Source organism: Micromys minutus, assembly GCF_963924665.1.
Source record: "Micromys minutus genome assembly, chromosome: 2".
In the NCBI taxonomy this organism is placed as follows: Eukaryota; Metazoa; Chordata; class Mammalia; order Rodentia; family Muridae; genus Micromys; species Micromys minutus.
The window spans coordinates 90,441,277-90,456,633 of record NC_137971.1 but is presented as its reverse complement, the minus strand read 5'-3'; the positions used below and the strand labels follow the sequence as shown (position 1 = coordinate 90,456,633).

General features: G+C 38.6%; 1 protein-coding gene and 1 pseudogene across 2 annotated transcripts; one reads left to right on the top strand and one right to left on the bottom strand.

The window, feature by feature from the left end:
• Positions 1–237: 237 nt before the first annotated feature.
• On the bottom strand, positions 238–1,152 carry LOC308418109 (olfactory receptor 52B2-like; the record flags this gene model as incomplete). The annotated part of the gene is made up of 1 exon (XM_080913435.1): positions 238–1,152. One exon carries the CDS (start codon positions 1,150–1,152, stop codon positions 238–240), a length of 915 nt encoding a protein of 304 aa, XP_080769561.1.
• A 6,748-nt stretch (positions 1,153–7,900) lies between these two features.
• LOC308418124 (olfactory receptor 56B34-like) lies at positions 7,901–8,457 on the top strand (annotated as a pseudogene). The gene has a single exon. The product of its transcript is annotated as an olfactory receptor 56B34-like (transcript).
• Positions 8,458–15,357: the final 6,900 nt, after the last annotated feature.

Here is a 15,357-nt window from a genome sequence, read left to right as displayed (position 1 = left end):
TTCTCCCTCACTCCCCTCCCCCCCCTCTCTTTCTCTCTCTCTCTCTCTCTTTCTCTCTCTCTCTCTCTCTCTCTCTCTCTCTCTCTCTCTCTCTCTCTCTCACTCTCACTCTCTTTTCATCTATTCCTCCCTCTCCCTCTCCCTCTCCCTCTTCCTTTCCCTCTTCCTCTCCTTTTCTCTCTGAGACAGTAAACTGCGACCACTCTTAAGACTTCCACATAACAGACAACATGTGAGTCATGCTGTCCCTAATTTGCTTAGTCTTAGCACCATAGAGGACAGGATTAAGCATGGGGGAACTAACACATAGAGATTTGCCAGAAGGATGTGCACATGGTGGGGGAAGTTCTTGCCAAAACTATGAGTAAGAAAAGTAAAAAATGATGGTATGAAGAAGAAGAGAATGACACCAATGTGAGACCCACAGGTGTTGAGCGCCTTGTGCCTGGCATTCTGGGAAGGGAGTCTAAACACAGCCTGGAGGATGAACGTATAAGAAATACTAATGACTGCAACATCTACCAAAACTGAAGCCATTGGCACTGAGAAACGATACCAGATATTTACAGTGATGTCAGCACAAGCCAATCTGGCTACACCAATATACTCACAGTATGAGTGTGGAATGACAATGGTCCTGCAGTAGGACAGCCTCCTCAGCAGGAATATGATAGGAAAAATTGTCCCAATGCTCTGTCCCCAGATGGCTAGGTTCATTTTTCCAATTGCCATAGGTGTTAGGACGGCAGAGTATCTCAGAGGAGTACAAATTGCCACATAGCGGTCAAATGCCATGGCCAGAAGGATTCCCGACTCAGCCACAAAAGCAATGTGAATGAAAAACATCTGAGCAATGCAGGCATCAAAGGGGATCTCCCCTGAATGGAACCAAAAGATAGACAAGGCCTTAGGCACAGTGGTGATTGACAGGAGGATGTCAGTGCCAGCCAGCATGGATAGAAAGACATACATGGGCTCATGGTGGGTGCTTTCACTCAGGACAACAAGGATGACGGTTCCATTTCCCAAGACTGCAACAATGTACATGAAACAAAAAGGGATAGAGAGCCAGGTGTGGTACTGCTCCAGTCCTGGGATTCCAAGTAGGATGAACACAGTTGGATGGATGATGGTGAAGTTAGTTCCAAGCATGCTTGCTTTTGAATTCTTCCTGTGAAGACTAAAAATAATGGAGAGACAGGAGGAAAAGCCAGCTGTGGGCTCTGGTAGATGAGCAAAGATCACAGTGACTTACAAATGAATAATGTCACTCCTCCATTTCCCACATTAGCATTGAAAATACAAACAAGTGTCCCTGACCACACCTAGGCAGTGTCTGGAGCTCATACACACACGCATATTCTACAGAACGCTTCCCAGCTTTGACCATTCACTTGTTCCTCCCATGCTAGGCAATGCTTCCCTGGCTCACCCTTCACATTCTACAGATCTGATACAGCCTTGGTGACAAAATGCTAACTGTGGTTTGATTTGTTTTGTTGTATGTGAGGTATGGAGGTGCAGTGTATGCATGCATATATGAATGTGTGTGTGTGTGTGTGTGTGTGTGTGTGTGTGTGTGTGTGTGTGTGTGTATGTATGTCCATGAGTGAGCTTCCTGTTCCACCTCCCAATGCTGGAGTTACAGGTGCTTACAGAAATGCCCAACTACTTGCATGAGTTCTGGAAATTTGACCCCAGGTCTGCCTACCTTCATATCTAATATTGCCCAAGGCACCATCTCCCCAGTCCCAATGGTTTTTTAAATAGATCTAACAACTTATATGATAAAGTCAAAATTTTTTAAACATGGAAAAACTTCCATAATCCTACAGTACTTTTTTTTCAGTTTTAGACACATTGTCAAGCCTAATTTACAGTGTAACCTGCTCTCCAGAACCTGAATTTTCCCGTTTTCCTGGCTTTTGGCAAGTACTTTCCTCACATCCATAAATCTTTTTCCTTTGAAAATCTAGTTTATATATTACCACCTAAGAAGCACTCTTCAGTTTCCTAGGCCTCCGACATTTTGTTACTGATTTTTTAAAGACTAGTTTATTATATCTTAAAAATTTGGCATGATCGGTACTGTCGAATTATCCATACTTTATAATTCTTATCAGAATTAAATCAAATATGCTGTACAGACTGCTTAACATAGTGCCCAGCAGAGAAACACAAAATCAGTACTAATTACTGTTAGTGAAGGAATCAGTACAACTTAACAGAGACACAAGCAACTAATAGAAATATACTTGGAGGTTACAGTGTCAATCCAATGGAAGAAAACAATCTATCCAATTAATGACATTGGGATATTTGACTAGGCTATTTCTGTGAGAGAATAAGATTATTTACCAATTCATTAGGTAAACACATAAAAATTCCAGATGCCTAAAGAGCAAAACTATAAGGATATTTAAAATTAAAATGAGGGTTTTAAGATAAAAACATTCTTGGCATTTGAAAGATCTGAATAAAATAAGAGAACCAAATTCCATAGAAAGTAACAAATGATTGACAGTTTTGTAAAATCAGAATGGAGGATATTTTTAAAAGTCATTCTAGAAGAAAGATATGTACGAAGCTTGCAATAGAATAAATTAATGCTCTGAAATAATAAAGGTTCATGAAAATAAATAAAGAAGTATTTCTAAACATGTAAGAGTCAAAATAGACAATATACACTATAACAAAATCGGTCTATATGGAATCACATATTTTAAAAAAATGAAAATTACATAAAATATAAAGGAATGAAGTATGTCCTCTTAAAACCATAAGGGAAACAGCTCCATGTGGAGACATGTAACTTTCTATGGCCACTTTGGACAGTAACTAGACAACAGCTTTTAAGCATTTATTGTTTTAATTTGTTATTTGTTTGCTTGCTTGATTCTTGTTTTGGTTTTAGGGTTTGTTGTCTCGGTTTTTGTCTGTTTGTTTGTTTGTTTGTCTGGGGTTTTGGGTTGTTTGGCTGGCTGGCTGGCTGGCTGGTTGGTTGGTTGGTTGGTTGGTTGGTTGGTTGGTTGGTTGGTTAGTATTTTAGGGGTTTTAGAGGGGTTGGTGGTTGTTTGGTTTGGTTTGGTTTGGTTTGGTTTGGTTTGGTTTGGTTTGGTTTGGTTTGGTTTGGTTTGGTTTGGTTTGGTTTGGTTTGGTTCGGTTCAGCTTGGCTCCGCTCGACTGGTTTGATTTCCTTTGGTTTTTCGAGACAGAGTTTTTGTGTGTAACCCTGGCTGTCCTGGAACTCACTCTGTAGACCAGGCTGGTCTCAAACTCAGAGATCCATCTACCTTTGCCTCCAGATTGCTGGGATTAAAGGTATGTTCTACGATGGCCCAGCACTTTTAAAAGTTTTAATTCTGCAAATATTTCTGTTCAGTAACTTCTGTCATCTACTTTCTGAAATCACAGCAACAGCAAGAGAATCTACAGACATCTACATTCTTATACTATCAAGTTAGCTGTATATTTCATAACTACCCTAGGGCTATAAATTAAAGTACCTATATTTCAATGAAATCTTTTGTTTCCAGGTTTTGTTTGTTCTATGTCTAGGAGCTGGAGAGATAACTGTCTGTAAAGCACTTCAGGTTTTGATTTGAGCTCCACATGCACATAAGAAGCTGTATGTTCTGACATGTACTTCACTACCATTGCTTAAAGGTGAAGACAGGAGGGTCACTAGGATTTGCTAGAGACCTGCCTCACTCTTCAGCAAGCCCCACGTCTCAGTGAAAGTCTGTCTCACCAAAACAGATGGATGACTCCTGAGGAAAAACAACTGAAGTTGACATTGAATCTCCCCATTAATGCATACATGTGCACCTCTACACACATGAAGATACACAGGCAAAAAAGTGTTCATGAGGGCATATAATTAAGCAAACAAAAACTAGTTGTAGATCCAGATGCAAAATCTAATTTTTGTCTATAAGACACACCACACTACATTACAAACAACAAAAATTCCAAGTCCATGTTGGCTTGAGCACACAGGAACTGTCTTTAATTCTGTCTCTGGATTTTTTTAAAAAATCTAAGGACTTAGGAGATAACTCAGTTGTAAAAGTGGTTGTTATGCATTTAAAAAACCAGGCATGGTCCTTGAAGTCTACAATCCCAACACTATGGAGGTTGAGACAAGAGTATCACTGAAGCTTGCTAGTCACTAGCCTTACTTCTAGGTTTAGGAAAAGACAGCCATCATCAAGGGAGTAAGGCAAAGAGTGACAGGACAGGGTAGGGAAATGTCCTCTGATCTCTGCACAAGTACAAGCACATGCTCATACATGTGCACATTCAACACACACAAACACAACACACACACACAAATGTTTCTAAATCATTTTATGGCTTAGGCTTCCAGGTGCTAAGTCACCTAAGATAAAGTGAGTGAGGAACTTGTCTTCTGTGCAAAAAAAGCCACCAAACAAGAGAAATGATATTTTAGCAAAAAAAAAAAAAAAAAAAAAAAAAAACTTAGTGAAACTCCACAATGAACAATGGATCAAAATTTGAAATACAGGTCAGTGTGTGAAAAAAAGTGAACTATATCTGAAGTATGAGAGGAAAAAATAGGAATCAATATGCATAAATTTATAAAGTAATAATGACTAAGTTGGTTCTAATTTTTTATTTTTAAATTATTTTGGTATGTTTCTTCTATTAAAGCGAGTAAAGTTATAATGAATCCTACTTCTGTAACAGTGAGACTGTTTTAAGCAACTTTAATTTGTAATTTTTAATATGCTTGCTTTTAGTATTTCAACAGTTTAGGCTACTTTAATATTCTAGGGGAAAATAACTCTATTCCCACTTCTGCACAATACAGCAAGATATCAAAATAAGTAAATTTAGTATAGCTCACTCCCCAGATGACATAAAAGATTCTATTGGAATCTACATCATGCAGAGAAAAGCTAAAAACCCTAGAACCAAAAAACTCAGAAATTTAGCCAAAGCTGAAGAGAAAGTTCTTTCTCCACATGTGGTATAGGTTCTGTAGTGGAGTAGGGAGATATTTGTACATCATCTTAGAGTCCTTTGGATCAGGAGACAGCTTCTTCCCCAGAATTCTGTAGAGGGTATCTGATTTGGTTAGACAGAAAAAAACCCCAGCAGAGCCAGTCTCCAGAGATCACCAGCTCAGAACCCAGAGGAATCCTTCCGACTGTTTCTGTACATGCACGTGCAGATGACTCCAAATCACCAGCACACTGGCATCAGTGAATCTGAGATGCTGCTGCTCAATGTGTAGATTATTAGGATCTCATCTATATCTACAAAGCTTCAATATTCATAGACATTTGTAGAATAAAGAAGAAACAATAGATCAGAAGGAACTAAGGACATACATGCAAGAGCATATTCATGAAAGAGAAAGTGATAAACATAGAGAAAGAGAAATTTGGCTTTGTACTAATATGCTGAAACTATAATGATGAGTAAGACATGGTCTCTGTCACCTCCCAATAGTTCTATCAAATTATAAATCCATCGGTGGATGAATCTGCTGATAAAACCAGAGTGTAATAAAATCACATCTCAAAACTCTCACCTAAGGGAGCTGGAAAGATGGATGTCTCAGCAGTTAAGAGACTGAACTGCTCTTGCAGAGCACATGGGTTTGGCTTCCAGCCACCACATGGTGGCCCACAACCATCTATAACTCCAATTACTGTAGATCTAATGATCTATGCTGGCCTCTGTTAACATACACATACATGCCGGCAGGTAAAACATCCCATACACATAAAATTAAATAAATGAGTCTTTTGTAAATTAAAAAAACAAGAACTCATCTAATTAAAAGCAGAAGTTCCTAAGCTGGAGAGATGGCACCATGGTTAAGAACACTGACCACTCTTCCAGAGGTCCTGAGTTCAGTTCCCAGCAACCACATGGTGTCTCACAACCATTGATAATGGGATCTGATGCCCTCTTCTGATGTGTCTAAAGACAGTGACTACATATATACTAAAAAGGTCTACCTAAATATACTGCACTGAGGGCCAAGTCATTATCCCATGAGCCTTTTGTGGGGACCACTTTATAGCCACATTATAATAGTGATCATTACAATCATTAATACTTATAGCATATAGCTTTTGCTAACCCACTTTAAGCTCTAGGCAGACTGCACCACCAGCCCTCAATATTAGATCTGTGGAATAAAAAATACAGACACACACATAACTAAATTTAAACCTGCCTTATTGGCTCCATTGTTGGGTTCTAAGCCTTCCTTGGCTATCTCATACCCTTTTCCCTCCCATCTTAGCACCCTAAAACTGTCCTCAACAGATATTCAGTTGCTCAGTTACCTTCTCCTTATTCAGCAACCCAAAATTGCCCTCCACTTAGTTGTGTGTCTAATCTTTCACATGGAGGCTGTTCACCTTTTCTCTTTCTGAAGCATGGTGAAAAACTTTCTTCATCTCTTAGCCTACCTGAGAAGACCTAGAACTTCCACTTCTTTTGTCTGTCCAGCAACTGTTCCCTGGCATCTTTACTGATTGATCAAGAACCAATTGTGGAACAGGGACTTAACATCTGAACTACCCCCTACAAATACTACTTACTATGTTCTACATTAATATATTATTATACAATGTCATGTTTAAAAATAGAGATGGAATATTAAGTCAGGACCATATTATTAAACTAATGCTTATTTATGATTGACCCTAATTTCCAGGTTTTGACTAAAGAAATACTAGATTATATTATACACATAAATTGCTATATAGTCAACAATAATTATGTGGACATGGAAACATATATCTGTGATCACAGAAATGAAAAACTATGAATGGTGTCTTCTCTTGGACAGCCATGTGCACAACTCAAAAGATGTCACTATACCCCACTCTTATATGACCAAGGAACATTAAACTACAGAACACCAGTATCCCAGGCCTACAGCTATAGAATATTCTGTGAAAAACATTCTGTAATTAATGAATGATCCTCTGAGTATCTGGTGGAAAGTAGCAGCTTACTGTATTCTGCCCTTTACAATGCTTAATACAGAGTTACTTGTATTAGGTTAAAATATAAAAGATATAAAACATTAATTCAATTAAGAAACTAAATCTGAGTATGGTGATGTACACCTTTAATCCCAGCATTTAGGAGGCAGAAGCAGGCAGTTCAAGGTCAGCCAGGTCTGCAAAGTGAATTTTAGAACAACTGGAGCTACACAGAAGAATTCCATTTAAAAGAAAAAAAGAGGAAAAAAAGAATGAAAAACTGATACAAAACTTGAGTTGAAATAAGATAAAGTTCATTAGTAATTTGCAGAGGCAGTGTTAAGAATATGATATAATTAAACAAATAACTCAGTACTAGTAAAATATATGCTGTATGGCCTAAGGATTCTGTAAGTGATATATGTGTATATTTATGGATCATCTAATTTACTTCTTAATAGCTCTAAGAAAGTGTATGTAGTTACCACATGTATTACCAAATAGTTACCATTTTATACGTGAAAACGTGAATGTCCAGGATTACACACAGAAATTAATAGAAACAAGCAAGATTGAAATAGAATGTTATATGATTCCAAACACCACCTAAATGACCAAGCATACATTTCATTAGTAGTAGTAGTATTGATAATAACTTATTGAGGAGCAGGCCTGTAAGGAAGTTCTCCAGTGTTCCCTGTATAGTGAAGTTGGTGAGACTGCCCTAATTTAAGCAAATTCTAGACTAGAGACCTGAATTAGGGTCCACAGTGTAGGTGTGAAGTGAAGAAGTGGACATGAGCTTTGCTAGTTAAGTATAGAGGAGCAGGAATCAAAACATGAGTCCTAATAGAGTGCTACAATTCTGCTAATCTGACCATGCTGTTTACAAAACAAAATTCCATATAACAATTCCAATTCCCCTCCAGTATCCTGCCATAGTTACTGAAGCCTTTGTCATCAAAGCCACAGTGTCCGTGCTGCTCAGGAGTGGCCTGTTAACCATCCCAGTGCCTGTACTAGCTGCCCAGAGACATTACTGCTCGAGGAATGAAATAGATCACTGCCTTTGCTCTAACTTGGGGGTCATTAGTCTGGCCTGTGATGATAGCACTGTTAACAGGTTCTACCAGTTGGCTTTGGTCTGGTTTATGGGTGGAAGTGACTTGATTCTGGTCTGTGCTTCCTATGCTCTGATTATCCGCTCAGTGCTGAGGCTGAACTGTTCTGAGGCAATGTCTAAGGCCCTCAGTACCTGCAGCTCCCACCTCATCCTCATTATGTTTTACTACAGAGCCCTAGTTATATTATCTGTCACTCACCTAGCAGGAAGAAGGTTCCCCTCATTCCTGTTCTCCTCAATGTACTGCATATTGTCATACCCCCATTCCTTAACCCCATGGTATATGCCCTTAGGACACAGGAGCTGAAGGTGGGCTTCCAAAAGGTATTTGGCTTGAGCAATTATGTGTCCAGGAAGTAAACTGACTATATGTGTAAGAACACTGAATTCAGTATTGCAGGAAAAAGAAAGTATAGACTTTAACTCTAAAATCCATTTTGAAAATTTGATGCCAATTTTCCTGGGCATCCATTCAAGCTCATCAACTTTGAATATATAGTTCATATGGAATGTGTTGTCAGAATCTTTTCTTAAATGCTCCTTCTAACCTCCTGTGAGAGCCTCTGATGCAAGTACTGTATTCTGTAAGTTCTTCAACAGAAAACATGAATTGGGAAACTTTGCCAAGGTTGACTAGAAGTTTAAACCTGAGATTTGAACTCAGATACTATCTAGAGTCTCTGTTCTTAAGCCTTCTCCTCCACTGACTTCATTATTAGTTTTTAAGAGTAAGTTAAGATAGTAAAACAAGTTAACATTTATATGCTCGTTTTTAGTAAAATACCATACTGAGCATGGCTGTAGAGGTGAATGGCAGCAATGGCATGATCAGTTCTATAAACATCAACAGGGGGAACATGGGAGACAGAAAGATGACTCAGTGGTTAGACCAGGATTTGATTTCCAGAACCCACATAGTGTTGCACAGCTATGTTTAATTCTAGTCCCTGGGGATCTGATGCTCTTTTCTGACATTCTCAAACATGCATTTGGTACCCATATGTACATATATTCAAGACCTTCAAATGTATAATATGTTAAAGTATAATAATCTAAAATATATTTTTTTAAAAATATGTTCATGAATACAATTTGAGGAATAGAAAGTGATCAACCCCAGTTGATCAAGAGTATGAATATCCAGATCATATGTCTGAGGTACAATTATAGGCCCTGATAGATACTTTCCGGAAAGCATTTGAACAATGTGAAAAGGCCATGTTTGAACACGTGACAACATTCTGACTCTGAAACTTTTCCAAATATCTTCAATAAAATTATAGAAAAGAAAAATTCTCCCTAACCAAACACTAAAATAAAATCTCATGGTAATTATCACTGTACACACATGCTCAGAAAGCAAAGAACAAAGTAATGACATATCCCCAAGGCATGTCTCCAGTGAAGAAAAACCAGAAGGGTTTTCCCCTTTTTATCTTAGTTTATACAATAATATATCCTAACCACATCCTCCCCTCTTTCCACTTCTTCCATTTACTCCTACCTCCTTTCTATCCCAGATATAATAGCCCTACATTTCCCTTCAAAAAGTCCTAAAAAATGAAAAACAGAAATTTGTATGAAGTTCATAAAGAAAAATATTCCTGTGAAAAAACTGATTTTTCTTTCTTTTGAAGAGGTAAAATGAATCAATTCTAAATTTCCTTTAACCTAATGTAGCTTTGCAGAACAAAAGTTTAAAGAGCATCATTTAGAAAATAAAAAGCTGGACATAGTCATGATCTCTGGTACTAAGATAATGGGTTCCTCAATTCCTGGGGAAAACCAAAACAAAAAACAAAACAAAAAAACAGCAGCAATTCTTTTTTAATTGTAAAGTACTATTAAATCCTCTGCAAGGACTCACTCCACACAACTGTCTAATAAGAGTTGGACAGTGCTTATTTTTTCAGTTAAAAAATTCTTGAATTAATTTTCCCTAGAGCTCTATAGCAAATAGAGCAAGGCATTACAAAAAGAAAGAAAAATATTCAACTTGACCTGAACTTCTGCCTAGTGAAATATAAAAGTCCTATGGAGTCTGATAGTTCACTGGTACCATAAAAAATACAACAGAACTATTGGCAAGTGATGATTGGCTAGAACAGAGACCTAATAGACTCAATTTGTTACCCATTTAAGTGTGGAGTAATAAAAATAAAATATTGGCTTGGGACAATGTGTAGATTTCCTGACACAATACCATGGCATTAGGATAGACTTTGGGGAAAATATAAACAACTGTGCCAATAAGTCTGGAAGCTCAAGTATGGGAAGTTTAGACCACTGACAGATAAGCAGCTGACTCATCTTTCCTTTGGAAAAGTGAATTAGATGCCATGAGCATCCTTGTGGATAAGGCAAAATTTGACCCTATGTACTTCTGAAGTTTTTCAATCACACTAAGACTATGTTGATTGTGTTCCGTCTTTCTCACAAAATATTTGAGGAAAAACAACTTGAAGAAATAAAAATGGGGATTTATGGTTTCAGGCGAGTCTCAGCTGCTGGCTCCATAGGTTTCCTGTCTCTGGAAAGGCAGAGATATCAGTAAAGAATGGCATGGGTAAGAAAGTTGATCATTTCCTGGCTATCAGAAAGTAGAGTAGAAAAGGTTTATGGGCAAGAACATTCAAATTCATGCTCCTAGTATTGTACCTCTTTTAACTAGGCCCCCCATTTTCTAAGAGCTGATGCACCTATGAACTCAATAGATTAAATTATTGATCATGTTAGTGATTTCATAATCCAATTGCCTCTCAATATTGCCATTAACTAAGGACCATGCCTTCATTACATGAGCCTTTTAGGAAATATTTTCATGTCTTAACTATAATATTTTAAGCCTTACCCCTAAAGACCTAATGCATAGACCTTAATGACTTCAAGAAGTCTCAACATTTTCTAATTTCTCAAAATTCCAAGTCCCTATTGAGACTCAAGACAAACTCTTGCTGTGAGCCCCCCAAAAAAGAGAAAGTTGCATGCTTGTAAAATGATATAGATCTATCATTCTCAAAGGAAGGGACATAACAAGACTGAACCCAGAAAGTAAAGGTTCAACATCAAAATTCAGGCCCATTGTCAAGGACACCTGATGCTGTATTGTAAATTCCAAAGGTCTGAGAGAGCACCATTCACATGGTTTTTCTGGGAATAGTCCACAGAGCATCTCTCTTGGGCTATCTCTGCTTCTGGGACAAATTTTTTTTCCTTTGGTGTACAATAATATAATATCATGTACCATCTCCCCCTTTTGACTAAATAAAGTAGGATGCATCTTCACCATGATCAACTAGGCTTCATTCCAGGGACACAAGAATGGTTCAATGTGGAAATCTATCAACATAATCCACTATATAAAAAAACTAAAAGAAAAAAAGCTACATGACCATATCTTTAGATGCTGAAAAAGTATTTGACAAAATTCAACAGCCCTTCATGTTAAAAGTCTTGAAAATATCAAAAATCCAAGGCCTATATTTATTATAGTAAAAACAATATACAAGAAACCCATAGCCAATATCAAGTTAAATGGAAAGAAAATTGAAACAGTCTTACTAAAATCAGGGGCTAGACAAAGCTACCCATTTTCTCCTTATCTATTCATCTCTTTATACTAAAAGCAAGAGCAATCAGACAGCAAAAATAAGTCAAACGGATACAAATTGGAAAGGTAGAAATCGAACTATCACTATTTGCAAATGATATAATAGTAGAGTTTAGTGACCCCAAAAATTCCACCAGAGAACTCCTACAGCTGACAAACAATGTCATCAAAGTGGCTGAAAATATAATTAACTCAAAAAAATGAGTAGCCTTCCTGTACTCAAAGGATAAACAGGCCAAGAAAGAAATTAGAGAATCGACACCCTTTACAATAGTCACAAAGAATAGAAAATACTTTGGAGTAACCCTAACCAAGCAAGTGAAGGATCTGTATGACAAAAATTTCAATTCTCTGAAGAAAGAAATTGAAGATCTCCCATACTCATGAACTGGAAGGATCAACATAGTAAAAATGGACATCTTCCCTAAAGCAATCTACAGGTTCAATGCAATCTCCACCAAAATTTCAACTCAATTCTCCATAGAGTTAGAAAGAGTAATTTGCAAATTTATTTGGAATAATAAAAAAACCCCAGATAGCAAAAAACTATTCTCAACAATAAAACCTTCTGGGGGAATCCCCTTCCCTGACCTCAATCTGTATTACAAATCAATTGTGATAAAAATTGCATTGTGTTGGTACAGAGATAGACAGGTAGATCAGTGGAATAGAATTGAATTGAAATGAGCCTTCACATATATGGTCATTTGATCTTTCACAAAGAAGCTAAATAATCCAATGGGGGGGGGGAACAGACTCTTCAACAAATGGTGCTGGTTCAACTGGCAGTCAGCATGCAGAAGACTGCAAATCAAAAAAAAAATGCAAGTTGATTTACTTTCTTTCTTATCTCCTTGTATAAAGCTCAAGTGCAAGTGGATCAAAGACCTCCACAAAACACAAGGTAAAAAAAACTAAAACTAATAGAACAGAAAGTGGGAAAGAGCTTAAAATACATAGGCACAGGGAAAATTTTCCTGCACTAAACATCAATGGCTTATGATCTAAAAACAAGAATTGACAAATGCAACCTCATAAAATTACAAAGCTTCTGTAAGGCAAAGGACACTGTCAAGAAGACAAAATGGCAACCAACAGATTGGGAAAAGATCTTTACCAATCCTACATCTGATAGAGGAAGAGTATCCACTGTATACAAAGAACACAAGAAGTTAGACTCTAAGGAATCAAATAATCCCATTAAAAAATGGGGTAAAGCACTAAACAAAGAATTCTCAACTGAGGAATATTGAATGGCTGAGAAGCACATAAAGAAATGCTAAACATCACTAGTCATCAGGGAAATGCAAATTAAAACAACCCTGAGATTCCACCTCACACCAGTCAGAATGGCTAAGATCAAAAACTCTGGTGACAGCAGATGCTGGCAAGATTGTGGGGAAAATAAAGAACACTCCTCCACTGTTGGTGGGGTTGTAAGCTCGTACAGCCACTCTGGAAATCAGTCAAGGGTTTTCTTAGAAAATTGTAGTAGTACCTGTGGACCCAGCTATACCATTCCTGGACATATACCCCAAAAAGCTCCAACATCTATATTTTCAATAGCCAGAACCTAGAAAGAACCCAGATGTTCTTCAGCAGAGTAATGGATACAGAAATTGTGGTACATTTACACAATGGAATACTACTCAGATATTAGAAATGAGTCCATAAATCGACTAATTCCAGGTTACATCTTCTTTTACATGTACTTTATGCTCATTGTAACTAGTAAGATTTTAATGCACACTATCAAACCTTTAAAAAAAAAACTAAGCACTGACAAAAATATATTCGTATACTTTTATGCAAAAAATGCTTAAAATCTTTACATTGATTTTTGTTTTTTAAAATAAAGTTGTTCGACAGAGTGGAGCCTGGCCCACCTGCCAGCCTGAAAGGCAGCTCGTACAGGCTGAGCAACTGTGACCTGGAACAGATCTTAGGAACTTCTGTTCCCACGTGGAGACGACTTCAGGACACAGAGCAGAGCCTGGCCCAACTGCCAACCGGAAAGGCGGCTCGTACAGGCTGAGCAAATGGTGAGTGGGAGACCTAGGCTGCTGGGGAGCAGGGGGATCTCTGCGGAGTGCACACGGAAAGGGCACCCCCTGCCCTGACCTGCCCTGTCCTCCCCGATCCAGTGACCGGGAATAGATCTTAGGAACTTCTGTTCCAACCCGGAGACTACTTCAGGACACAGAGCAGAGCCTGGCCCAACTGCCAGCCGGAAAGGCGGCTCGTACAGGCTGAGAAACTGGTGAGTGGGAGACCTAGGCTGCTGGGGAGCAGAGGGATCTCTGCGGAGTGCACAGGGAAAGGGCACCCCCTGCCCTGACCTGCCCTGGCCTCCCCGATCCAGTGACTGGGAACAGATCTTAGGAACTTCTGTTCCCACCCGGAGACTACTTCAGGACGCAGAGCGGAGCCTGGCCCACCTGCCAGCCGGAAAGGTGGCTCGAAGAGGCTGAGCATCTGTGACCAGGAACAGATCTTAAGAACGTCTGTTCCTACCCGGAGGTGACTTCAGGATGCAGAGCAGAGCCTGGCCCAGCTGCCACCCGGAACCTGGGCTACCGGGGAGTAGAGAAATCTCTGCGGAGTGCACGCGGAAAGTGTACCAGGGACACAGACCAGATCAAGGGAAAGGCAAGAACATATCACTGACAACAAAATGGCAAGAGGAAAGAGAAAGAGTATATCCCAAGGAAACCAAGACAATCTAGCAACACCGGAACCCAGCTCTCCGATAGTAGCAAACATCGGAATTCCAAAAACTCCAGAGAAAGAAGACACAGACGTGAAATCATGCCTCAAGACACTGATAGAGTTACTTAAACAAGAAAGGGAGGAAAAGCAAAAAGATTCAGAAACTTTTAAAGAAGAAACAAGAAAAACACTCAAAGAACGAGACGAAAACAGAACCAAAGAAATAAAGGAATGGAAGAGGGAAATTAAAACAGAAATTGACACAATAAAGAAAGCGCTAAAAGAGATAACCCTAGAGTCAGAACACCAAAAAAAGAAATCAGGAGTCACAGAAGCAAGCATTTCCAACAGATTACAAGAGATCGAGGAGAGAATCTTGGGGGCAGAAGACAACATTGCAAACATAGACAAAACAGCCAGAGAAGATGCAAAAAACAAAAAGCTCCTAACCCAAAATGTCCAGGAAATACAAGACACAATGAGAAGACCAAACCTAAGGATAATAGGAATAGAAGAGGGAGAAGAGTATCAACTAAGAGGCACAGTAAATATCTTCAACAAAATCATAGAAGAAAACTTCCCTACCCTCAAGAATGAGATGACCACGAGCATAAAGGAAGCCTTCAGAACTCCAAATAGGTTGGGCCAGAAAAGAAATACCTCCCGACACATAATAGTAAAAACATCAAGTGCCCAAAGTAAATAAAGAATACTAAAAGCAGTAAGGGAAAAAGGTCAGGTAACATATAAAGGCAGACCAATCAGACTCACACCCGATTTCTCAACAGAGACTATGAAAGCTAGAAGAGCCTGGACAGACATCATGCACTCCTTAAGAGAGCACAAGTGCCAGCCCAAGCTGCTATACCCAGCAAAAATATCAATCACCATCGATGGAGAGACAAAGATATTTCAAGACAAATCAAAATTCACACAATATC